This window comes from Atractosteus spatula, chromosome 10 (assembly GCF_055471065.1).
Source record: "Atractosteus spatula isolate fAtrSpa1 chromosome 10, fAtrSpa1.hap1, whole genome shotgun sequence".
NCBI classification, from domain to species: Eukaryota; Metazoa; Chordata; class Actinopteri; order Semionotiformes; family Lepisosteidae; genus Atractosteus; species Atractosteus spatula.
Genome location: NC_142715.1, coordinates 23,161,039 through 23,187,805, shown reverse-complemented (window position 1 = coordinate 23,187,805; position 26,767 = coordinate 23,161,039). Strand labels below are relative to the sequence as shown.

Sequence of the window (26,767 nt, the reverse complement as noted above, 5' to 3'; positions counted from 1 at the left end):
GTGTGTGTGTGTGTTTGTGTCTGTCTGTCCTGTGATGGACTGGCGCTATGTCCAGGGTGTATTCTGCCTTGTGTTCGTCGCTTACTGGGATAGGCTCCATATCCTCTGTACTGGATAAAGAGATTAGAAATGGATGGAAGTAAAGGCACTGTGTGGATGGAACTATACACAGTGTTAGAAACCCACTATGAAATGGCAGCATCTCACTGAGAATAAAATATTTTATAGTGCTGGCTTAAGGAAACAGCCTTTCCACCTCTCTTGCACATCAGTATCCATACCTAGTTAATTAAACAAATTGCCTCTAATTATAAACATCTTAATATGCTGGCTCTGTGGATCCGCATCAGCTATGTTTGCCCATTCCTTCAATTCATGTGCATCCAACACACAGTTCAACGCTAGCAACTACCCAAAATCTAAAATACAATCCTCATTTCAGTATCTATATAAACATACAGTCTGTTAACTTCATCATCTTCATCAAAAGTATGCCTAACCCTATTAGGAAGTGTTCTTGTTATCAGTGTATTCCTCAGCTATCCCAAAATTATCTTCTTCTTACCAACATCTCTAGTCTTTTATCCTGCAATTACTCAGCCAACACTTAAATCTCCAAAAGCTGCTTGTGTTAATTTCTTGAAATCACAAATATCATGTGTAAATACTGGCCATGTAATACTCTGCATTGTGGAATAATAGTTTATTTTAACGGGAACTAGAGAAACTAAGAACTAGAGAAATCTAGAATTAATAAATGCACATCCTGTTCACCGGGGAAATTAAATCCACACTGAGCAATCTTCAATATGTTCAGAATATGACAGCGAGAATCCTATCAGGGATGCATTACACCTGTTTTCAAGTCCTTGCATTGGTTATCTATCAGGTTTCAAATCAACTTCAAAATCCTCATCCTCATTCAGTACCTACAGTATATGGCTTATTAGTTCAGGTGGGTAGCTGCATCAGCATGCGTAGGCTGCAAAGGAACAAGTAATAGGTTTATTCCATGCTGAAAAAAAGAAGAAAGAGAACACAACGTTTCAGCCGTGGAGCCTTCTTCAGGTGTCATTCAGTAGTTGACACCTGAAGAAGGCTCCACGGCCGAAACGTTGTGTTCTCTTCTTTTTTTCAGCATGGAATAAACCTATTACTTGTTCCTTTATGGCTTATTATCTGTCTACTCCCCACCTTTGTCCGTCTGACTCTAGTCTTCTAGCTGTCCTCAAGAACATCTACATTCCGTGGGTGACAGGGTCTTCTCTAGCTGCACCCCAGAGCTCTTAATTTGTATTCCCAGTGATATCAGTCACGTACCCTGAGTGCATTTAAATCTAACCTCAGAACCTTTCTTTTCAGAAAACTTAGTGTCTGTATCTGCTTCATTTTCTAATTTTGGTAGCACCTCTAACTACTTGTCTTTCTTATATGTATTTACTTTGTAATCTGTGGTCCTTTTATCTGTTTTTATATCTACTGTATTGCTTTGAGATGCCACTTTTAAAGGTGATATATAAAATAAAGTTTTTTATTATTGTTATAGAGAAACATGATCAGTTTTCCCTGGTTCAGATAAAAAGATCTAAAGCATACTAGTTTGTCACTCTTCTCATTCCCTTTGCTAAATAAATTTTCATACTAATCTGATCAATCTAACTGCCTGTTTTCTGTGCTTTCTCTATCCTGCTAGATTTGCAATTATTCTGAAAATTTTCATCTTGAAATAACTCATTTCTAAATACCTTTTTTCACTGTTAACATCTTGCAGCAACTCTGCGACAAAATATACACTTAGCACAGTTCATCTTGCTACCAACATTGAATAAAAAAATCTTATGATTTCTATATTTATGTCTTTATTTAGTGGTTTCATTAGTGACAAAGGCTAAACTTTCTTGGAAAAATGTCTTTTATGTGTTGCGGAAAAAACTGACTTGCTTTAACAAAATATGTTTACAAATCCTTTCACCTGGCAATCTACCTGAATGCCCAACTATCTGAGAAGGCCTCCATGAAACCATAGTTGCTATTAATTCATTTAGGGCTCATTGACAGAATTGCTGTTTTTTATGCATGCTAATTTTCTGATTCCTCACTCTGTTTCATGTTTATAGATAAGACTTTATTGATCGCGAAGGGAAATTGATGTACATGTTCATGTACATGATGAACATGTTTGCATGTTCTTTTGTAACATACACCTTTTTGTGATTTTTTTGTATATCTAAGCAAGTGTTCCTGCATCCCTCTTCTGCACTATAGTCATGGCTTTTTTTCTGTTTGTTTATTTCAAAGCAACACCTGCTCCATTTCTAAAACTTTTTGCCCATGTGCATTTTTGTGCACTTTAACGTCCTGAATTTTCATTTGCATTAATTTGTAGAATGAATTTGAGTTTTAGCCTTAAGTTTTCACTATCTTTTGTTTCTTGTCCTACAACTGTTATTATTGATCACCAAATTATTGTACTTGACATGACTTCATTCAGCCTTTCCTGAACGTCTATGACAGGCAGAGAGAGTGCTGTTTCTGGTGCGATCTTTTGCAGCTGACATTTCACTGTTTTAAACGAACAAGAAATTTGATTATAAATCAGTTATTCTATATAAACACAGCGTAATTGCCCTCCGAAAATCCTCTTTTTCTTGTTCGTTTTAGAGACCTTGATCGAAACTGATTTTAGATGTCAGAAAGGATTTATTTTCTCTGTATTTCCTACATTGCTTTGTCGACATTTTAACTTTATATCTAACTTTATATCTAGGCTCAGATTTCAACTATAAATCGTACAGTAATTAATAGCAGTAAATACTGATGTTTTGCGCCCTTACCACAAAAATATGTTTTGTAGTTGGGATTAACTTTATTTTGTACGCGTATCTACTCCGATTCGGACACCGAACAGTTAAAGATGGTGGCAAATCAGACACCCAGAGAGGAGGGGGGGCGTCTTCTCGCCTCCATAACTAAAATGCCAAATAGGAGTGGCTTAAGCGACATACACAGTCGTGTAACTGACAGTTTGAGGTAGCCTATCGTGTAAATTTCGCTTTGTTGCTAATAGGTTAAGCTTTCGAAACTCTGCCCCAAAGTCATGTGACTGATTTTTCGCCCTGTTTCGTTGGTTAAACGCAATGATCACAAGCACCACCATGGTAACTGGGATGTGTAGTTTTTAATTCCGTTTGAATTATAACTGTACGTACTGTCTTCATATTTGGCCAAGGCTTTAAAGAGAAGGCGCGCCAAAAAATTTCGGTGCCGTCGTCTCCACTTTAAAGGTACCCCCGTGCTGGAAGAATTTGACCTCGGAACGTTTGCCCAGCGTACTGTTAAACCAACGCATTAGCATGTTAAAGCGATTCTATTGAGGGAGTAGCCCAGCTACCACTTAACACTGTACTTCCTACTTTGAATACCTGTGAAACCGGTTTAATTCGTCACAGCCAGCACTACGGCAGAGAGGGGGTTGAGTAGTGGAAGCAGGCGAGATTTCCAGCGAAAGACACCTCCCCCTCAAAAACCCAGTAAGCAGTAATGCTTTAAGTTGAAAATCGAGGTAGATTTTGAGGATGATAAAGAGGGTAAACTGGGATGGGAGGAGGGTTTGGTTTTGCATAAGGGGCAGAAGATTTCCCTTCTGCTTTGTTTAAGGATGGTATCAAAAGCAATCTTAAGTGGTGAGAAAGCTGTGCTCAATGTATTTAAGGGACTTAAAAGTAAAAGGAGATGCTTCATATTGCTTGACTAATTTTAAAAACTAAGTTATAAATGCAAACGCTCCCTCGGTGCGCTGCTCTGGTACGTCGGCTCTTACACAGTGCCTGTCGGCCGTAAGCGTTACAATATACATACCCAACACTGCTTGTACCCATGTGTCATGCAAATAAAACACCTTGAATTGAATTGAGGGGAGAGGGGGGAATACTAAAGCCAATACTGGCTCAATACCCTCAATGGGCTTTGTCGTGCTAATGCGTTGGTTTAACAGTCCGGGTGTGGCAAGCTTCCAATGTCAACTCGCCTCGATTGGAAGACAATGAACGTATTTTAGCCCTAAATGAATTAATAGCAAACATGGTTTACATAAAATACATTTTTCCAAGAAAGTTTATAATAATACGATCTATAGTTGAAATCTGAGCCTACTGTAAATATAAAGGAAACGCATTTTCAGAGAGCAATCACGCTGTGTTTATGTAGAAAAAGCGATTAGGTTTATGAGCAATCTAATTACCTATTCGCTTAAAACGCTATATAAAATAAAGTTTATTTAGAGATGAATGATCAGTGTCGCAGTTTAAATAATTTTTGTAGGAGGGCTTGGACAGATTCCAAGTGCATTTTTGCAATTTATGTTGCATTGTCCAATGTTCTGTTGTAATACAGGCTAGAATACAGTTAGTCTAAGCTTTATCAGCTTATTTAAAATAAATTTTTTGAATCCCCCTCGGAACACACTCCATAGGAATCAGCGCTTTTATACAGTATATCGCCTTTTAACACATATATTTAAACACGCATTTACGATTTAAATCAAAACGCTATTCAAATCAATATAAATGCATATTTTGTAACGCATAGGTGACTATTCATTGTTATTAAAAAGACTTAAATTCGATCATGTTGTGATATTTAGAAATATAAATTTGTTTGGTGCAAGTGAGGTTTTATTTAATCTCTGACCAAGGGAAACGTTTCATTTTTTCAAAGAAATGTTTGTTAAAAAGTAAAGTCATAGTTCCATGGGATTCAATCACAGACCATGTGACATGGGAGTCAGGAAACTAACACACAGCGCCACCAGATTTAATAACACAATAAAAACGCTATAAAATAATGTGACTAGGCACAGAAAAAGTTTACAGCACAGTACAATAATAAATGCTGACCATGACTTTAGAAGCATAAATTACCTTACACTCAATTTAAACACAAGCTGTCTTTCTGTATGAACCTCTAAGCTGGTTCATACAGAAATGTAGAAATGCATTAGCCTGATTATGATTAAAAAACACATAATTAAACACACGTTTGCGATTTAAATCAGAACACGATTTAAATCAATATAAATGTTTATATTGTAACGCATACTGTTCAGCCTCCATTTCTCTATAAAAATTTACTCTGTTGCACACACACACACACACACAATAGAAGCAGGAACCGCTGTCAGAAGGGAAGAAGGTGACTATTCATTGTTATCAAAAATGACTTAGAATCGATCATGTTGCGATATTTTGAAATATAAAAGTCAATTGATTGTCCATAATATCGCTATTCTATTTTTTTGAAGAAATATTTGTTAAAAGGAAAGTCCAGCACCAGCTGGATTTGAACACACAACCTGTGCATTGTTAGTCACGCACATAGACCAGCAGGCTACAAGACAACTTGCATGAACAGGGAGGCGAAACAGCCCTACACAGCCCTGTCGCAGTACACGAATATAATCATACTGTTATTAAATTCTTTAGATACGCGATTCCATATTATATTGGCAGAAAATCTTAAAACTACCACTTTTTCACACTCTATTTCACATGCTAGTTAAATACTTCGATGCTTAAAATCGTTAGGGAGAAATGGAATACCGGTGTGTATTTTTCCTTTAAAGTACCGATTCCTGGAATCTGACTGGCTGACACCCTTCTGAAGTGGTTCCATAAAATCTGGTATACGGAAAAGAAAGCGTTGATAAATACAAGTGTCTTTTAATACACTCTTTGCTGTGCTCTTGAGGATCCTTGTGATATTTTGAGCTCTAGTTGAATGATAAGTGTCGCATTTTAAATCATTTTCGTAGTTAGAAATTATGAAATGCCCTGTTAAAAGCAAGGAAGTTTTTATGCCCGTTGAAGTAAAACAAAATGCCTGACAAAGTATGGCTTGGACAGATTCCAAGTGCTTGTACAAATGTGCTAAAGAAATTATACTTTGAGTATACAGCTTGTTCAAAGCCATCCATTATTAATACTATTAGTAATATCTTCAGTAAAGGCTTTGATGCATAAATATTTCTGATAAAGGTAGGTTGTGTACTTTTGTCCAACTGAGCAATCTTGCTTTCATAAAATATACCAACATTTTAATGACTGATGATTAACATGCTGTAATACACAGTTCAAAATTAAAGGCTCAACTGCTGTACATGAGAGGTTAAGCTCCCCCTGGCGGTTTTACAAGGTGACGCCGGATAGTTTCTGGCAGAGCGTCAAATGACGCGCGATTAACCGTATGTTACCGCGTGATACCGTGACACGCCCACCGGGGTATGCCATGAAATACCTCACCCATTTTGAATGGCTGCATCTGTATATAGTTAAAGGTCTATTTTACATCAAAGATAGGTCTTATAGGTGTAGAAACGAGTAAATCAAGCCAGTGATTTGGTTTAGAAATTTATTCTGAAAATATACAATTATTCACACCTGAAAAATATGTAGTTCAAATTATGCATTTTATACAATATTGTAATAAACATGATAATGTTTATTACAATATTGTTTATTACGATATATCATAAAAAACACAACTAGTAAACTTCAGCTACAAATTATAGTAACATGGGAATATATATATATAGTAATGACAAACACAAACTAATTACATTAACATGCTAATATTTAACTCAAAACCACATTTCGATTCAAATATAAGTTTTAAAAATCACAACTTCTATATTTCCACGAAAATATTTTTAATGTAGCACAAACACTACTTTCTAATAAAGACAGAATTAAACTGTTCTGTGTCTCATGGTGATCCTCCTCTCGATACTAATGAAATGTTTAATATGATCCCTCGAGAAAAAAAAGGTGTCAATATCCGCCTGGAACGATTGATGCCCCATCAAACATTTTGTAATATCCCCGGAAGTTCATACTGTAGAAACCTGATTCGTGGCTTAAATTCAAGGGAAACAATTCCCCCTATTTCCCTTCGATAGCTCAGTTGGTAGGGCGGAGGACTGTAGTGGAAATGGTGAGGCATCCTTAGGTTGCTGGTTCAACTCCGGCTTGAAGGAAGGTGCTTTTTGTGAACTTTAATCAAAGAGATAAAAGCGCAAATCTTTTTCACTCAGACGTTGATCAAAAGCTCAATAAACCACGAAGCAGAGGCTCTTGTTCTGAATTAAACTCCCGTCTGATTGTCTTGTTTTGGCCAAAATCTGATCTTTGAATTAAGGGACTACTCTGTCTGCTTTGTAATTCAAAAGTATATACAAATGTCACGGTTTTTTTTAGATATAAAGGTGTTCTCTGTGTTCAAAGGAAAGGATATGTACTTAATTGGCTTTATGATTTAGTATTGAATTTGTATCGTTATATTATTAAGTTTGTGTTTTTTGTGTTTTTAACGTATTGTGGACTTTTTTTGTGGATTTTTGAAACAAATTCTTACAAAGGCAAACAAGGCACACATCTGTTTATACCAGCAGTGAATTGTACATTTTTATTTACAAGCTACTCTGCACTTTTGGGAGTATAACAGCTTCGATATAAAGTGGCAAAAATATATAAAAGGGGAAAATACCCCGGACTGCGTGTAAAGCCCTCGTTGTAACTGTTGTTTTATTGTTAAATACGGCGTTCTGTGCACGAAATGTTGCAGAAACACAATCTGATATTTTAATAATTATTATTTTAATAATCTGATATGAGGCCCCGGATCCAAATATTCAGTTCTGATTTTTTTAAAGTGATATCTTCCCTTCCTCTCGTGGAAATCCCACGATGTGAGCAATTGTTTCTGGTTCTTTTTTTTTTTTCACGTTGCGATCCAAAGAGCCTCAGACGCCCAGTCTGACAGTAACCAAACCAGAATGGATTCTGTTGGGAGCCGGACTGAGCTCATTCTCTGTGCTAAAAACAGAATCAGCTCTTCCCCAAATACCATCTACAGCTGCTGGATGGTACTCTGCGTCCTGCTGCTCCAGCAATTATTTTGACGAAAGACAGATCACTTGTGCGCTTTTAACCTTCTCGCAGCTACAGGCGAGACTGAAGCTGGCGATATGAAGGCACGTGCTTGTACACCTTCTCTAACTTTCACAATCGCGATAAACATTTTTTTTAAAAGACCTTTGAAAAACTAGATAGATAAAACTAGATTAAAAACATGAGCTTTATTGGTTTTTACATTAATCGATTTTGAATCAAATTTGATCCTTGTACATTGCATTTTACGTTGAAAAAAACGTGCATACCTAATCCACCAACAGACAGAGCAATATTTTACGTTGCCTTCCAGAGCTTCCGGCGTGTGATGGATTTGTATGAGCGTCTGTATGATACCAGTACAGCACTGTCGCAGGTGCAAAGTCCACTTTCACAAGACTTTTTCAGTGTCTTCTCCTCTCTCAAATGGACCGAAGCACAGGACCCAATATTAGAGAAAACGACAGGTGTTTAAACAGAGTATGTCCCAATGCCTGCGACAACGCTTTGTGATTTTGTATAAACGCCAATGTCTTATCATTAAGAAGCCAACATCATTCTTTTTCTCACTGGCGCTAATACGCTACCACACATGCGAGCTGTTGTGTGAAAGAAAATTCATATGTGCGTAGGAAGGCAGAATAAAATCCAGAACTGTATTGGTGATATCGATAAACTGGGCTCATGTTCACAATAAAACTTTATTGTATAAAACGTTAAAATTCGTAAATATTTGTTTTAATCATGCAAAGTGTCTGTTAAACCATTCATGAAGGATCCTTAGACAAAAAAACACACCATTATATGAGAAAATATATTTACTATATGTGCATTTAACTTACTTTTTAACAATTTTAGTTTCAAGGTCAATGAAAATTGTTTCCCTGCTTTTTTGTCATAAATACACAAGCTTGTTATGTCTTGTGTCAGAAATAAACTGCATGAAATTTGCTAAAGCAACAAAACGTAAGTGCGACAAAGAAGACAAACATTTGTGTTTATAGTGCAATGTTATCTCGAGCCTTTAAAATTACTTTAATGCAATTTGTTTTTCTCTGTAGCTCTAAGGCTTTGTCATTTAGGTGTGCTGTTTTTTTTTACATGTTGTAAAAAAGTCGCTAAATCATACGAAACATAAAAACTCCAATTGTAAACAATTGACCATTCATATTCCCGAATTTTAAACCTATAGAGCATGTATACCTTGTCTTTGTATTTGTGCATATTACAGAGCTCCTTTTCAAAAGCTGTCAGTATAGATTAGTGCTTAGGTTTCCTGTTTTTTTTACCCAGGTGGTCCAGATAAGACTCTTGGTATAGGAGCGCGTCTGTGTTGCCTTCTGGATTTCAAATGAGCAGCTCAGTGCAGAAAAGAACCCTGTAGATCAGCATGTACATTTGCATGGACAGTAGATTTTTCAGAAAGTGTAATTGGATTATAGCACGTGCCCCTGATGATGTTGTTGATACGTTATATGTGCTCTTTTTTGTATTATATGTATTTTTGTTGTTCAAATAAAAAATATTAAAAAAAACTTTCAGTAAAAATAAAATGACATCAAGGGCGCTGTACGCAGAGGTCTGAAACCTGCTCCACAGAAGAACTTTATCCAGAGGTGTTGAAGAAAATTGATTTATTTTCCTGACTGCAATGTATGGTGAAGCATAAAATCTAGCTGCATAAATTTCTATTACGTGTCATTTATGAAGGCGTTTCAAATAGCAGCCAGTGAAGGATTAACGCTTTTGGAGCATGTATTATATTCTAAATATTATTATTTAAATAAGCTTAAATTCGCATACTGTTATTTAGACATCACAAACCAGTCTGACCTCATACAATATTCTGTTCCCGCTGAGTAGATCTTAAAGCAGCTACAGCCAGAGTAGCAGTAACGGCAACATAGTGCTTGCAGTTCAGCTTTTCTTATTTCTTCTGCAGAACCACTGGTATCAAATTTATATACTGATCCGCATAAGAAGCGCTACCGGTTTCAGATAGTTTTTATTGAGCGCTGCTCTAAACTTTACATTTGGTCAGGCTTGTTTTCCCCATGATAAAAGACATTTCCCTAATAACATTTAACTTTTTTTTCCCTTATCATCAAGTACAAATAAATAAAACATGTCATTCCATTTAAGAGCCACATGCTGGATGGCTGGTGGTCCAAGGCGTTGCGTTCAGGTTGTAGTTTCCCCTAGAGATGTTTGTTCAAATCCCACTTCTGACAAAGAAGTTAGAGTAGAAACGATAACATCCCTAAGTAGAAAACATCTCACATTTCATGTGTTTAATGTTACTGTAAGTGTCTTAGTGGTTGCCTCGGTGGTTGATGGCTCTTCTCTCTTGCAGGGTGATGGCAAACTTCTTGAGAAAGGGAGTCTCCTACGTAAGGCTGCTCTTCATCAAGAGCGGAGACAACAGGAACAGACTTCAAACCGACATTAATTACTGAGAGCAGGCGAAAATGTCTTTGGAAAAGAGGAAATGACTACTGACCGTAAACAGAGCTCACGCTCAGCTCCGGACAAGCGCTCCTCGTTAGTATAGTGCTGAGTACCCCTGCTTGTTGTGCGGGAGACCAGGGTACGTTTCTGTGACAGGGCGCTGGTTTAATTTTTTTTAATTGTTGAATCATATTTAAATGTTAAACAACTGAATAGTATATTGCTGTAGACCAGGATGGCCGAGTGGTTAAGATGTTGGACTTAAGATCCAATGGACAAATGTCTAGGTGGGTTCCATCCCCACTCCTGGCAGTGTTGTAATAAGTTTTAAGCGACAGAACACTTTGATGATTTGCACTCTATTTAAATATGAATTTATTAAATTTCAGTTCAGTTCTCTTCACTCCCACTCCCTGGCATAACTGAACTCTCACTATCGCATACTGAAGGCTTTACATGCATTAGCTGTGATACAGCTCCCAATAAAGACAGAATCAAACAGTTTGTTCTGTTTCTCATGGTGATCCTCTTCTCGATCCAAATGAAATGTTTAATATGATGCCTCGAGAAATAAAAAGGAGTGAACTTCCGCCTGTAATGATTGATGCCCCATCAAACATTTTGTAACATCCCCAGAAGTTTATAAAGTAGAATCCTGGTTTGTGGCTTAAATTCAAGGTAACCAAGACTAAGGAAACAAGTTGGAAACTTGATGTCGAACTGGAATTTGATCACCCGGAATATTTCACTACTTTGGGTAGTATGTGCCAGAGTGGAGTTCTTTAGATCCGTTTGACAGCTCAGTTGGTAGAGTGGAGGACTGTAGTGGGAACAGTAGGGAATCCTTAGGTCACTGGTTTGACTCTGGCTCGAAGGAAGGTGCTTTTTGTGAACTTTAATCAAAGAGTTAAAATAGCTAATCTTTTTCACTCAGACGTTAATCAAAAGCTCAATAAACGATGAAGCAGAGGCTCTTGTTCCGAATTCAGCTAACATCTGATTGTCTTGTTTTGGCCAAGATCTGATCTTTAAATTAAGGGACTACTCTGTCTGATTTGTAATTCGAAAGTAGATACAAATGTCACTGTTTTCAAAGGATATGTACTTAATTGGCTTTATGATTTGGTATTGATTTTGTATCGTTATATTATTAAGTTTGTGCTTTCTGTGTTTTTTATCGTATTGTGAACTAATTTTTTAAACAAATGCTTACAAAGGCAAACACAGCACACATCTGTTTATACCAGCGGTGAATTGTACATTTTTATTAAGTACAATCTACTGTATTTTACTGTACTTTAAAAAAAATGGCGTACAGTGCACGATATGTTGCAGAAATACAACCTGATATTTTCATAATTATTATTTTAATCATTTGACAAGTATGAGGTCCCGGATCCAAATCTTCAGTTCTGATTTTTTTTAAAGTGATATCTTCTCTTCCTCTCATGGAAATCACAAGATCTGAACAAATGTTTTTTGTTCTTTTTTTTTTTCACGTTGCGATCCAAAGAGCCTCAGACGCACAGTCTGGCAGTAACCAAACCAGAATGGATTCTGCTGGGAGCCGGACTGAGCTCGTTCTCACTCCCTGTGCTGAAAACAGAATTATCTCTTCCCCGAACATCGTCTACAGCTGCTAGATATTGCTCTGCGTCCTACTGCTCCAGCAATTCCTTTGACCAAAGACAGATCACTTGTGCGCTTTTAACCTTCTTACAGCTACAGGCTCTTTGATCGCTCATGCTGATTGTTCTCGGGATCCAAAAGAAAATTTTAAAGCTGATACATTTTCATTTGTTATTTGCATCTAGCTACAACGTCCCTGGAAAAAAATATTGTATTAGTTGCGTGCAATCGGTATCTTTTACTTTACAGATGGTAGTGGAAATAGTTTTAAAAATGTTTTCTAAAGAAGATTGTATTGCCAGGACCTGCCTTTAGCGCTCAGTAGCGATCACGCTGTTGATATGGATGGAGAAGAAATGTAAGATGAATTGATGATCTAAGCTAAAATAGCCCTAACACGCCTCCTGTAACAGTGTTTGTATTCATAGCAAGTAATATTCTTTTTCAAATAAAAACGTTGCTTTTGCATTAAGTGTTATGTAACCATTAGCGGTTTCGGTAGCTTCTGAAGAGCGCACTTTTCCAAACTGAAGCCTATAAGAACATTATTCAAGATGCACCATGGCCCAGAATCGTGCATCGGGACAAGGATTAACATCAATTGAAAGAACTCCCAAATAAAAGATTTGACAGAAAAATTAAAAGAGTAGGCAAGTATTAAAACAACACCATAACTTCTTGACTTCCAAACTCTTTCCTGGTTCAGGCCATGTAAAATGACATCATCAGTGGAGTCATGCCGAGGTTGTGAGTTTAAGCCTCACCTGGAGCAGCCTGGTTTTCTGTCTTGACAGGTAAACAGTGTTTTGTGTTATTTGCTAAATGGAGAGAGGATTCTGTGTTAATTGTGCTCCTCCTGGAAGAGGTCAAGATGAGATGTTCACGAGGCTGGTGGTAAATATCCTATCCAGGAATATTTTTTGTTCTTTATCGGGGAATATCGAATATTGGGGCTGTATAAAGGGGCTGTAAGGGGTCAGATCTATAGATGTAGTAAACACATCAGTGGAGACGGTGTGTCTGCTCTATGTGAGAGAGCCGGGCGGAAGGAATAATCTGTGGTCTGGGAAGAAGAGACCCTCATTGGAAGAGCGGCGCTCCTCACAGGAGAGAATGAAAAAAAAAATATTTTTCAGGCATGCTGATTTTTCTCTTTGGGGGAATTAAAAGCACTTGACCTAGACCTCGTGGCGCAACGGCAGTGCGGCTGACTCCAGATCAGAAAGTTGCGAGTTCAAGTCACGTTGAGGTCAGCTGATGTGTTTGCGGGTGCTGCTGGTGCTGAACCTGGAAATTACACCACGCAGTTGGGTTTTATCTGTACACCACTTAGGTAATCTGAATGAAATAACAGAACATGCAAGAAGGAGCTTATGCAGCGAATAATAATAAAAGGCACTGCACATCCGCGAAACATCACGTCCGACTTTAGAGACAGTAACATCAGAGAATGGAAGTTTCAGACCTTGTTTTTGTTACAGGTTCAAGCAAACCTGAAAGTTAGGGAGTGTTTGGTCACTTTTGTATGAAAAAGTGTCTGAAGCCTGTAATTATAATTCGCCCTTTTTTAATTGTGGTTGAAATCCACTCCTATGTACCAAGACCTTACAGTATATTCATGTTTACTTAAATGACTAACGCTATTGGACATTAGTTGGTGTTTTTTTTTGTAATGATTTGCTATTTCATGCAGGAAAGAAAGGAAACCAGACCCAACGTTTGCTTTCAGGTGCGGTTCATTTACATACCGGACATCTATTTCTGAGGAGCCTGATTTAAATCACACAACCCCGGTAGAAGTCGAATCGATAATCTTGTAAACCGAAATCAGACGCGTTATCCATTAAACCACTAGCCCGTCACGTAAATGAATTGCACCATGGTGAGTTCAGCGGCGCTACTAGTAATACCCCACCCCCATCTTAAATTTCTAAGTGAGAAACGTGTTTTCTACATTTTTGTCAGTTTTAAAACTAGGAGTATACGGCACTCTGCACAGTGTACGAAGTAAATTATTTTCGCAGTAATTAATGTATTTACACGTGTATAATAAATGTAGTAATAAATATAATAAATTAATTAATCACTGCGAAAATAATTTACTTTGTACACTATGCAGAGTGCCGTATACTCCTAGTTGCGGCACACACGATATATACAGTAAAAAGCCTCAGGCACTGTGTTAGATGTGTTTTCGACGTTATATATGCGTTTATTAATGTCGTCGATTTTACGGTTGCAATTCGACGTTGATTATACGTCGCGGTGATGTATATATACGTATAGCCGTATTTTCGCCGTGAATATACGTATATTCGACGAATCACTGCCCACTGGGAATAGGTTTATTCCATGCTGAAAAGAGAAGAGAGAAAACATAATGTGTCAGCTGTGAAACCTTCTTCAGCTTTGTTTTCTCTCTTCTCTTTTCAGCATGGAATAAACCTACAGTATTACTTGTTCCTTTGCAGATACGAATGCTGACATAGCTACCCACCTGAATATATTAAATGCTTCATATAACTTGAACTTGAACTTGAACGTTAGTGCCATATGTAACCGGTACTGGTACAATGGAATTCTTACTTACAGAAAGTCTCTCAATTGTAAAACAAGAGTAAAAAACAAGACAAAGTGCAAACAGTGCATCAAGACAATGTACAAACAAACAATAGACAATGTGCAAGTAAACATGTAGACAGTTTGAATGTAAACAATACAGACGTGTAAACAATGACTGGAGATGTGCAATAGATAAGAAATCATAAAGAGGTAGATGGTGATGGTGTAGGTGTGGTCCGAGGGGGATGGCTAAATGTGTTCGCCAGTCTCACTGCTTGTGGATAGAAGCTATTGAAGAATCTAGTGGTAAGTGTCCGTATGCTCTTATATCTCTTGCCTGAGGGCAGTGGGGTGAAGAGCTCATGCCCGGGGTGGTGACTGTCCTCTGTGATGGCCAGAATTCTACCACGGCAGCGGTCCTCATAGAGCTGTTTAATCTCGGTGAAACCGCAGCCGATGATCTTCTGGGCCATATTGACCATTCTTTGCAGTGCCTTTCTTTCTCGTGAAGAGGTGTTGCCATACCACACGGTGATCCCGTTGGTGAGGACGCTCTCGATGGTGCAGCGGTAGAAGTTCACCAACACATGTATTGGCATCCCCCATCGCTTGAGGCACCTCAAGAAATAAAGGCGCTGCTGAGCCTTCTTCATGATAGAGTCAGTGTTCACAGTCCAGGTTAGATCTTTAGAGATGTGAATTCCCAAAAACCTAAAGCTGGTGACTGTTTCCACGTCCGTTCCATCAATACTGAGTGGGCTGTGAGTGTATGGCCTGTGTCTCCGAAAGTCCACTATTATCTCTTTTGTTTTCCTTATGTTCAAGTCCAGGTTATTGCTATGACACCACCTAAGCAGCTGTACAACTTCATCCATGTAAGTGGACTCGTCATCATCACTGATCAGTCCTATTATAGTGGTGTCATCGGCAAACTTAATGATGCGGTTGTTGCTGTGTCTTGCTGTGCAGTCGTGAGTAACTAGGGAGTACAACCTTGGACTCAGACAGCAGCCTTGTGGGGTTCCAGTGCTCAGGGTGAGTGGTGTTGATGTTTTATTGCCTATCCGCACCACCTGTGGTCTCTCGATAAGAAAGTCCAGCAGCCAGTTGCACAGACCTAAAACCCTGAGCTTTGTCACCAGTTGACTGGGTATGATGGAATTGAATGCTGAACTGTAGTCCACAAACAGCATTCTCACATACGAGTTCTTAGTGTCCAGGTGTTCCAAGGCTGTATGTAGAGCCAGGGACACAGCATCATCCACTGATCTGTTGTTCTGGTAGGCGAACTGCAAGGGGTCCAGGGACTCTGTGATGGAGGAGTTGATGTGTGACAACACCAGCTTCTCCAGGCATTTCATCACCACAGATGTTAATGCTACTGGGCGGTAATCATTCAAGCATGTCACTTTTGTCTTTTTGGGGGTTGGAACAATAGTGGTTTTTTTAAAGCAGGTGGGGACCATGGACTGCGACAGGGAGGAGTTAAAGATGTCCGTAAACACTGTGGTCAGCTGGGCTGCACATGTCCTTAGGACTCGAGGTGGTATCCCATCAGGCCCTGCAGCCTTACGGATTTTCACCCTGCTCAGAGTCTTCTGCACATCCTGCTCTGAGAGTTTCAGAACAAACTCGCCCTGCACACTTGGGGTCTTCTCAGCATTGCCCGTGTTCAGAGCATCAAAGCGGGCATAGAAGTGGTTCAGCTCGTCAGGCAGGGATGTGTTGTTCGTGTCAATCTCCTGGCTGCAGCCCTTGTAGCCTGTGATTGACTGTAATCCCTGCCACAGCCTCCGGGTGTCAGCGCACTGCGTTTCAAGCCGCACTCTGTAGCTTCGTTTGGCGCGTTTTATGGCTTCCTCTAATGCATACCGTGATTTCTTGTACAGCTCTTTGTCCCTTGATTTGAACGAGGGACAAAGAACGCGATGGATCTATCTTTTATTTTATTGTGAATGTCGTTGTTAAACCACGGTTTCTGATTGGAAAATGACCTAATTTTCATTTCTGGTACACAAATGTCGGTGCAGTATTTAATGTAGCTGGTGACCGCGTCCGTATACTCATTTAAATCTGTGTCGGGAGCTCTGAATGCGTCCCAGTGTGTACTATCAAAGCAGTCTATTAACCTGCTTTCCGCCTCCTCAGACCAACAACGCACTGACCTGTTCGTAATGGGGGAGGTCTTCAGCTTCTGTTTGTACTCAGGAAGCAACAGGAGAGCGATGTGGTCCGACTTACCGAAACTCGGTTTGGGAAGCACTTTGTATGCTCCTTTTATTGTTGTGTAGCAGTGATCCAAAATATTGCCTTCTCTTGTCAGTACAGTGACATGCTGAATGTATTTTTGCAGTAATTTCCTCAGATTGCAGTGGTTGAAGTCGCCAACTACAATTGAGATGGCTTCTGGGTGGGAGTTTTCGTGCTTGTTGATAATGTCGTGGAGTTCGCTATGTGCTGCTTCCACGCAGGCTTGAGGTTGAATGTAAACGGTTGTGATAATAGTGGCGGAAAACTCCCTCGGCAAATAAAAGGGTCGACATTTTATGGTCAGGTGTTCTAGATTCGGCGAGCAGGATTTAGAGATTACCTTCACGTCGGTGCACCACTTGCTGTTGACCAGGAAGCAAACGCCTCCGCCTTTGTGTTTGCCGGTTGCTTGGTGGTTTCTGTCCATGCGGTAAACGGTGAACCCCTTTGGCTGGATGGCGGTGTCCAGGACGCATGCATTCAGCCAGGTTTCAGTGAAGGCATAAACACAGCAGTCCCTCAGGTCCCTTTCCGCATTGATCCGACAATGTAGCTCATCTTATTGTCCAGTGACTGAACATTAGCTAACAAAATAGACGGCAGTGGTGGTCTGTGCGGACGCCTTCGTAGTCGCGCTAGTACGCCGCCTCGTCTCCCCCGGCGTCTGCCCACCTGTTGTTGTTGTTCGCTGCATCTTTGTCCGATCCAGCAGGTGGGGTCCGGTACATGAAAAAAGTTGTTTGATGACATTAAGGAGTCTGTCCTCAGGTTTAAAAGCATTTGTCTATCATAAGTAATGACAGACATTGAGCGTCCAACACAAAACAAGAGTATTAACGTATAAATAAACATTAAAACAGACACACAACGAGAGAGCTTTCTGTAAACCGTCGCCATCTTTCCGGCGCCGGAAGTCATTATGTTAATCTATATGATTAACATAATGTTCTCCTGAATAACTACTCGAAAGAAGCCGCAGCTCAGGTGTTAAAGAGATTTGAAATCGGATCGGTGGATTTAGAGTCCAAACTGCGAACCGACAGCTGACACAGGTGTTTTATAGAACCGTTTTGATTTTCTCTACTTTGACCCCATGACGTCATTGTCCTGCTCGCAGCCGAGCCCGACACACGGTACCGTCTGGTTTCTGTCGCTGGGCGGGTCTGTGTTGGTTCTAATGCCCCAGTATTATGACGGGGACACTAAACTGTAAACAGGTGCCATCCTTCGGCTGAGACGTAAAACCGAGGTCCTGACTCTGTGGTCATTAAAAATCCCAGGTCGTCTCTTGAAAGAGTAGGGGTGTAACCCCGGCATCCTGGCCAAATTTCCCATTGACCCTTACCAGTCATACCCTCCTAATAATCCCCATCTCTGAACTGGCTTCATCCCTCTGCTCTCCTCCCCACTAATAGCTGAGGTGTGGTGAGCGTTCTGGCGCACTATGGCTGCAGTTGCATCATCCAGGTGGGGCTGCACATTGGTGGTGGTGGAGGGGAGTCCCCATTACCTGTAAAGGGCTTTGAGTGAAGTGTCCAGAAAAGCGCTATATAAGTTTAAACAATAATAATTATAATTATTATTATGTAAAATGCAATAAAAATATCATGTTTGAATAATGTAAAAACTGATAAAGCTAATGCTTTTTTCAGGGCTATATCTACTTTTTTTTAAAAAAGAGAAGTCTGTCGCGATTGTGAAATTGGAGAACATGCACCAGCGGGTGCCTTCACATCTCCAGCTTCAGTCTCGCCTGTAGCTGCAAGATGGTTAAAAGCGCACAAGTGATCTGTCTTTGGTCAAAGGAATTGCTGGAGCAGTAGGACACAGAACAATATCTAGCAGCTGTAGACAATGTTCGGAGAAGAGATAATTCTGTTTTCAGCACAGGGAGTGAGAATGAGCTCAGTCCGGCTCCCAGCAGAATCCATCCTAGTTTGGTTACTGTTAGACTGTGCATCTGAGGCTCTTTGGATCGCAACGTGAAAAAAAAAACAATTGTTCACATCGTGTGACTTCCACAAGAGGAAGGGAAGATATCATTTTTAAAAATATCAGGACTGAAGATTTGGATCCGGGACCTCATACTTATCAAATTATTAAAATAATAGTTATTAAAATATCAGATTGTGTTTCTGCAACATTTTGTGCACAGTACGCCATCTTTATATAAAAATAAAACAACAGTCACAACGAGGCCTTTACACGCAGTCTGGGGTATTTTTCCCTTTTATATTTTTGACACTTTATATCGAACCTGTTATACTCCCAAAAGTGCACAGTAGATTGTACTTAATAAAAATGTACAATTCACCGCTGGTATAAACAGACATGTGCCGTATCTGCCTTTGTAAGCATTTGTTTAAAAAATAAGTTCACAATACGATAAAAACACAGAAAGTACAAACTTAATAATACAACGATACAAAATCAATACCAAATCATAAAGCCAATTAAGCATCTATCCTTTGAAAACAGAGAACACCTTTATATCTACAAAAAACTTGACATTTGTATGTATTTTTAATTACAAAGCAGACAGAGTAGTCCCTTAATTGAAAGATCAGATCTTGGCCAAAACAAGACAATCAAACGTCAGCTGAATTCAGAACAGGAGCCTCTGCTTTGTCATTTATTGAGCTTTTGATCAACATCTGAATGAAACAGATTTGCTATTTTAACTATTTGATTAAAGTACCTTCCTTCGAGCCAGAGTCAAACCAGAAATCTAAGGATTCCTAGCTGTTTCCACTACAGTCCTCCACTCTACCAGGTGAGCTGTCGAAGGGATGTCAGGTGCTGCTCTCTGTCACATACTTCCCAATGTTGTGCAATGTTCCGGATGATTTAAATCACAGATCGACATCGTTTCCAACTCGTTTCCTTAGTCTTTTTTACTTTGAATTTAACCCACGAACCAGGATTCTACTGTATAAACTTCCGGGGATATTACAAAATGTTTGATGAGGCATCAATCATTCCAGGCGGAAATTGACTCATTTTTTTTTTCTCGGGGGATCATATTAAACATTTCATTTGGATCGAGAAGAGGATCACCATGAGGAACAAAACTAAGTTTCATTATGTGTTTATTAGAAGCATTATCACAGCTAATGCATGTAAAGCCTTTAGTATGCGACAGTGAGAGTTCAGTTATGCCAGGGAGTGAAGAGAACTGAAATTTAGTAAATTCATATTTAAATAGATTGCAAATCTTCTAAGTGTTCTGTCACTGCAAAATTACAGGAGTCTACCAGCTGCCGGATGTGCTTGTTTTGGGACTATTTCCAGTAAGTATCACATTAGTAGTTGTGTGTCCTTACTGGTGTAGGGAAAAACCGGTTCAGGGACGCCAAATATGTAATCATAGTGGCTCTCTGAAGGCACCAGTTCTGTAGGGTTTGGGCATTTACTGAGACAATTATTAATTGTAGCAGTAAATCACAAAGTTGATTCTTTTGATGGCTTTAGAATCCAACCATGCGACATAACTCAAACAACGCACACACACAGGTACTAATACACGAGGATACATTTATTAATACACAGAATATGCATATAAACCTAACAGATCTTATCGAGAGGGTTATCAGAATACAAAAGGTATATATTCATTCAGTTACGAAGTGTTACACATCAAGAGGACATACGTTCAGTATATCATTCATTTAGACCGTTTCATAAATGAACTTGGTTACAACTTCTACATTAGATACTCAAAACAAGTACATAACTCTTAGGAATTAAATTGATATCAACTGGTTTGGATAACAATTGAATTCTCGAGCTGTAATGCATTGAAGTTGAATACTCATCCAATCTCTGGGGATTCAGATCTCCTGCAGGCACAAAGAAACAGTTGCAGGCTGTTGCTGTCCAATCCGCGCTCTCTGGCTCCGTGCCAGGCTGTGCTGTGCAGCTTGCGACGGTGCGCTGCTGATGCTCACTGACCGGCTAGTTAGTGTTGGCTTTAACTAGCAAAGTTTCTGCACAGGAGAAAAGATGACTGTGGGTCCCAGCAAGTCAGGAAGAGGACCGGTTCGTTCCTGATGAAGACTAGTTCTGAATAGTGATTCAGCTGTCCACAGTTCCGATCTGTTCACGAGGCCTGCTGCTGGTTACTCTCTGGCAACCTCCACTCTAGACTCTTAGAACAAAGGAAAGTTCTTGCACTCGGACACACTGGCCGTTCCATGGTTGTCCGGGCTGAGTCTCAGGATGGTCAGGAGGCGCGCTGCGAGAATGTCCTGCCCTTGGGAGCCTTCTGCTCCTGGGCCGTCCTGCCCTGGAATTCTCCTTTGAATTCCCTTTAGAACAGTCCACAGAATCCTCTCCAGAATCTTACTGAATCTTCATCTCCCAGGCTCTCTGTGTTGCCTGTTTTTACCTGGAGGAACTTCAGCTCGTCGATTGGCTGAAAGTTCCATGGGCATCAGAGTCCCACGTGGGTTACTCGGCCCTACCAGTCCCTGATTGGTTGATCAAGGTGAGATATGAGTCACTTACTCCTGACACTTAGTAATGCAGTCCAGATGTCCAACTGGCACTCCCTAGACAGATAGGCGCCAATGGATGACCATTGATCATGATAGCCAGGCTTTGCTAAATGCATCACCCTTTGGGAGCTGTCCCTTATCAAAAGAAAACATCTTTAAATCAGCCTGCATGAATAGTTTCTCTGTGGCTGCACCACAGAGATGAACAGAGAGATGAGGCCTCATTTGGGAAGCTCAGAAACACTTAATTCTGCCTTATTATTAAGCCTCGCCGCTACACTGGTATCTTTTTAACTGTGAGGGACATTCGGTTATATACAAACGAGACAGAGACACACTAATAATCCTATTTTACCATGTCCTGCATTTTAATTTACTGATCAGATAAATTGAAATGTTCTGATTCAGAACCCCTGCAGTTCGTACTAATTAGAACTCAACAATGCTCCTGAGTCCTGAGCACTACACTAAGCACACGTTCAGCTGGGCTCTGACTTTGTTCAGCATGACTTGTTGTTGTATTTGAGCTCAGAGCTGGAGATGATCTCCATATTCTACCGCACTAACTAGTCCGAAACTTAGTACACAGTACACACTTTTTAAGTGAAGTCAGGTTGTTAAAAAATTAAACCAGCGCCCTGTCAAAGAAACGTACCCCGGTCTCCCGAGCAAGTGGGGGTACTCAGCACTGTACTAACGAGGAGCGCTTGTCCGCAGCTCAGTGTGAGCTCTGTTTACTGTCAGCAGACATTTCCTCATTTAAAAAGACGTTTTCACCTCCTCTCAGCTTTTTATAGACGGTCATAAATGCTCAAGAAGTAATTCATTTCAGTTTGAAGTCTGTTTCTGTTGTCTCCGCTCTTGATGAAGAAAAGCCGTGCGTGTGAGAACCGGGGTAAAGTTAGCTTGAAGTTCGAAAACGATTTTGGCACGCCTGTAGCGCTTTCACGAAATCTCTTAGAGTTACAAAAACACTTGCTTTGTGTATAAAATATATTGTGAATGCTTTCTCAGCCTTTTCTTTTTCGTTTTTATGACATTTTTTTGACAAAGCACGAATATTCTTTTGTCCATATCTTCGCAATGGAAGCACAGAACGCCTTCAAACCAAAAGCATTTTAAAGACCACGACTTGTGGATATTTCCACAGCCTTTACATCGAACTATCAGTGAGCTAATTATCTTTTTTTAAACCTCCGGTTTTTCATCGATGCGTAATTATGCACGAACTGGAACCCGGGGGACCGCTGTGTGCACACGTTTACAACGCGAGAAATACTGTTCAATACGGCTTCGTGCGAAAAACCCGTATATGACCATAGGAAGCAGAACAGCACAGTCTCCAATTACCCAGACTGTAAGCACGGGAATAAAGCTTTGTTTGATTTCTGAAACCCTTCCTTTACATCCTGTTTTCATTCAGGTAAGGGTCAACTATATTCACAATACTACTTACAGCAGGAAGATTAAAATATTCTTTTCTCAGCAGCTTATTAAAAACAGCTCCCATGATGTTCAAACCGACTTTTTACACAGAACACTGACACAGCTTTGTGTTCTGAATCTCTTTTTCTCGTGCTTTTATTTAATGTGGCACAATGCACTGGGATAGGGGTATTCTGTTCACAAACCAATAGCATTTAAACCACAGCACCCACAATGCTGCAAGTGTTTTGCATGCTAAGCAGGTCCTCTGACTTTTCCCAGCTTTGTTTTGGGTTGTGGAACCTTTCTTTATTTTTTTTAAGATTTTCTGAAGATAACACTACAGGTAATACACTGGGATAGGTGGGTCTTTTTCATAGCTCAATAGCATTTCAAATACAACAGCCACACTGCTGAAACCAAGTGTTTTACACACCAGACAGGCCCCCGAACCTCATACAACCTTGCTGTGGCTGTGGCCCTTTTCTTTATTTTGTAATGATTTTCTGAAGATAACACCACAGGTAATACAGTGCAATAGGTGGGTCGTCTTCATGGCCCAATAGCATTTCAAATACAACAGCCACACTGCTGTACCCAATTTTGAATTAGCTTGACCTGATCTAGATATTCTATATACTTTAACATACCATGTTCAGAATGTCACAACGCAGAAATGCAACAGTGAAGTGTCATAATTACAAATGTTCATGATGAGTGATTCTGTCTCTCTTACCTTAGTGTTGGAATTTTAAGATGTTTTGGTAATGAGGAAGGAGGGACATGCCATGTTTACAGGGTCATATTTTAAAAATGGTAAAGTTAAATTTCCTGAAGTTCAGGATTTTGATAGTCTGTCTCTCAGACCTCAGTGTCAGAATTTTGAGCTGTTTTTATAACCTGGAGATAGTTTCATGCAATAAGCAGAAAGTGCCATCACCCTTTGCTCATTCTCGGTTAACCATATATTCTCATATCCCATGTTCTAAATGTCCCAAATTAAAACTGCTATATTAAAAGTTCTTGCAAAATGCAAGATTTTAAGATTTTTAATGATTTTTAATGATCAGAAGGCAAGGTCGTGGTAAATATGCAGAAAGTGCCAGTGAATTCACGTTTTGCCTTTGTCTTATTTACTCGATTTTCATCAGCCCAAAATAAATGTACTCTCCAATCGCTGTTGCTTCTTCAAATCCTTTAACTGAACGTTGATATTGAGGGATCATGTTGTACAAATTGTGGTTTTCTTTTTAAAGCAAATTTGAAAATCTGAGCCTCTATTACAGTTGTCTTGGATGTTTCGCAAGGTATAACAGACCCCTTGCACCCTCAGTTAAACTATTTAAAAATATAACAAACTTAATTGATATAGAACAGCATTTAAGGTTACATGTTAATTACAATTAAGGTAAATATACAAAGGTATTAAAATACAAATGTACAGTCCTGACATAATTATGCTGTCCATCTGTCTTTTTTGCTTGTCAATTTCTCCAACAAATCTGTGTTGTAAATTTTAATATTCTAACAGCGAGAGAATGCACTAATAAGCAAGATTTGTATATCATCTTTTGCAGGCCGTATGAATTTCATGAAAAGCAAGTTGTTCCAGAAAGGAAATGAAAACTTGCATTAAACAAAATCAAGCTACACGTGATCATCCATAGTGATACATTCTATAAGACAAGACAGGAAGAAAGGAATTAATGTCTGGGAATTCTGAGGAATACTGGAACCAATGTCCAAGGATTCAGGATTAGCACATTTAAAAATGAATGTAGAGAGACATTTAAGGTGGATCGGAAAACGCGAATAAGAGGAAGCTGGCAAATAAGAAGCCAACTTCAGCCTTGTTAATGCAATATCATTAGGTGAGGTGAAGTGGAAAAATATTTCTTGCTCTGAATCCTAACATTATTATAGGAGGTATTCTAGGAATTCTCGCCTCAGATAAAACTGCCAATACATCAATAATTTCTACTCCATCAATATCAGCAGTGTTATTGGTACTGAGTAATAAATGTCATCATACAAAAAGTCAAAAGTTTCAACTGCATTCAAGTTTCAACACCAGGCAGGAGGGTCAGGTCTGTCCAGCACCAGAGCAGGATTTGGTTTCTCCAGCAATGCTGGGCTACTGGGAGTGATGCTGGTACGACCTTAATCAGAGTCAATCGTTTCCTGTTGGCACTGCAGTACGCACAGAAGAGCTCAGACTGGAGCTGCTGAATTCACAACTTCCTGGCGGGATTCCGAGGAATATTACAGCCGATGTCTGGCAATTTGAAGGAATAAAGGAGCTGATGTCTGGGAATTCTGAGGAATACTGGAGCCAATGTCCAAGGATTCAGGGAAATACTGGAGCCAGTGTCCTTGAATGTGGAGAAATACTGGAGCCGAGGCTCACATACCTCTATCCATTCACTAACTTCCTGTACTGCAGGTTCAGAGGCCAGTGACTCCTCTACCTGCCCTCAGGCTACCAGACTCTCCTCTGGCCTTCCAGTCTTTACTTCTGTCTCCCCAGAATTAAAAGACCAGCTGTCCATTCTAGCTCCTGACAAATGTGCTTCATTTCAGTTTTTAGCTTTTATTATCCATTTTATTTACCTTTTTGCCTTTTCAAGCTACTATGCAACTGCCTAAAGTCACTCATTAAAAACATATCTATCACTTCTAGCAGTTCTTGGTCATCTCCTTTGCATGTATAAGGTAAAAAACTACTGTTGCACTGAACTAAACTAAATTCCACCTCTATAATTACTCTTCACTCAAAGACAGTGTAAACAAGAGAATCCCACTGCTAAAACAATTACAGAGAAGGGGTTAAGCTGATATAATTAAATGCACTTTGTTCCCTGGCAGAGCTGTGGGGAAGAGCTAAAATAAAGAAAATAGGGTTAAATGAATATTTACCAATAATGGAACAAGTAAAGGGTTTATTCCGTGCTAAAAAGAGAAGAAAGGAAACACAATGTTTCAGTTGTGGCACCTTCTTTGGGTTAACTTTAACTAACCATTTACTTTTAATTAACCCAAAGAAAGCTCCTTAGCCGAAACGCTGTGTTTATTTTCTCTCTTTTCTCCCCCCCGATATGCAGCCCACCACCAGCTGTTGAATCTCTCTCTCAATCCTCTCGGGAAGAGGCATCCAGATAGAGGGTACCACAGGGTGGACAGGCACAGCATTTTGACCAACAGGACCCTTCCCTTCGAGATCAGGGACCTGCGTCTCCACCTGCCAAGTCTGACTCTTATCTTAACGAGCTTCTCCTTCCACAGCAGAAGCCCAGTGGCCTACTCATCAGTAGCAATATAGACTCCGAGGACCTTCAGGTGACCCGTCTCCACCTTGAAGGGTAGCCAAGGAGCAGGGCAGTGTCTGCCTTCCCCACCAGAAAGACCTCGGGCTTCTCCAGGTTAACCCTGGTGCCAGAGGCAGCACAGTAGGCCTGAACCACCTCCAAGGTGGACTGGATCTCCGCCACCTCTGTTAACATCATTGTGGTGTCACTGGCATACTAATAGATCAGTGAGGTGGCAGCGCTCCAAGGCAAGGTGACCCCACGCACCCCCTCCTTCCTGCGGATCGCCAGGCCCAAGGGCTCAGTCACCAAGGAGAAGAGCAGGGCAGACAGAGGGCAACCCTGCCACACTCACCTGGTCACGGGAAAGAAGATCATGAGGGAACCGTTCACCCTGACACACCTCAGTATCCCCTTGTACATGAGATTCATGTCCTCTCCCTTTCCCGTCATGTCCTCCACAGGAAGACAGATGAAGGGAAATCCATGTGCTGATTGACAACAAAAAAGTTGCTTCAAATTATTCACCAATCTGTTTTATGTCTGACCACATCTCTCCTTCCTCTTTTGCAGTGAGCACATTACTTTCAGTGTCTTTTCCTGTCTTTTCCTTGCTGCATTACTGTCCCCTTCCCTCATGTGGAGATGGATCCACAGCCGAAACCCTGCTTGTTTCACCCTGTTTGTGCAGCATCAGTCTGTGTGAGGA

General features: G+C 40.0%; 1 protein-coding gene and 2 non-coding genes across 3 annotated transcripts in view; all 3 read left to right on the top strand.

Moving 5' to 3' along the window:
• Positions 1-26,557, top strand: part of LOC148826019 (guanylate-binding protein 5-like) — a 78,837-nt gene extending 52,280 nt beyond the window's left edge. The window contains exons 7-8 of the mRNA XM_088926353.1: positions 26,036-26,089; positions 26,282-26,557. Of these exons, the coding sequence (XP_088782479.1) occupies positions 26,036-26,089; positions 26,282-26,557 (330 nt within the window). The remainder of the gene's footprint in view (positions 1-26,035; positions 26,090-26,281) is intronic.
• trnay-gua (transfer RNA tyrosine (anticodon GUA)) lies at positions 6,943-7,030 on the top strand. The gene is given in 2 exon segments: positions 6,943-6,979; positions 6,995-7,030. It is a non-coding gene; the product is annotated as a tRNA-Tyr (tRNA).
• On the top strand, positions 10,621-10,703 carry trnal-uaa (transfer RNA leucine (anticodon UAA)). The gene has a single exon. It is a non-coding gene; the product is annotated as a tRNA-Leu (tRNA).
• Positions 26,558-26,767: the final 210 nt, after the last annotated feature.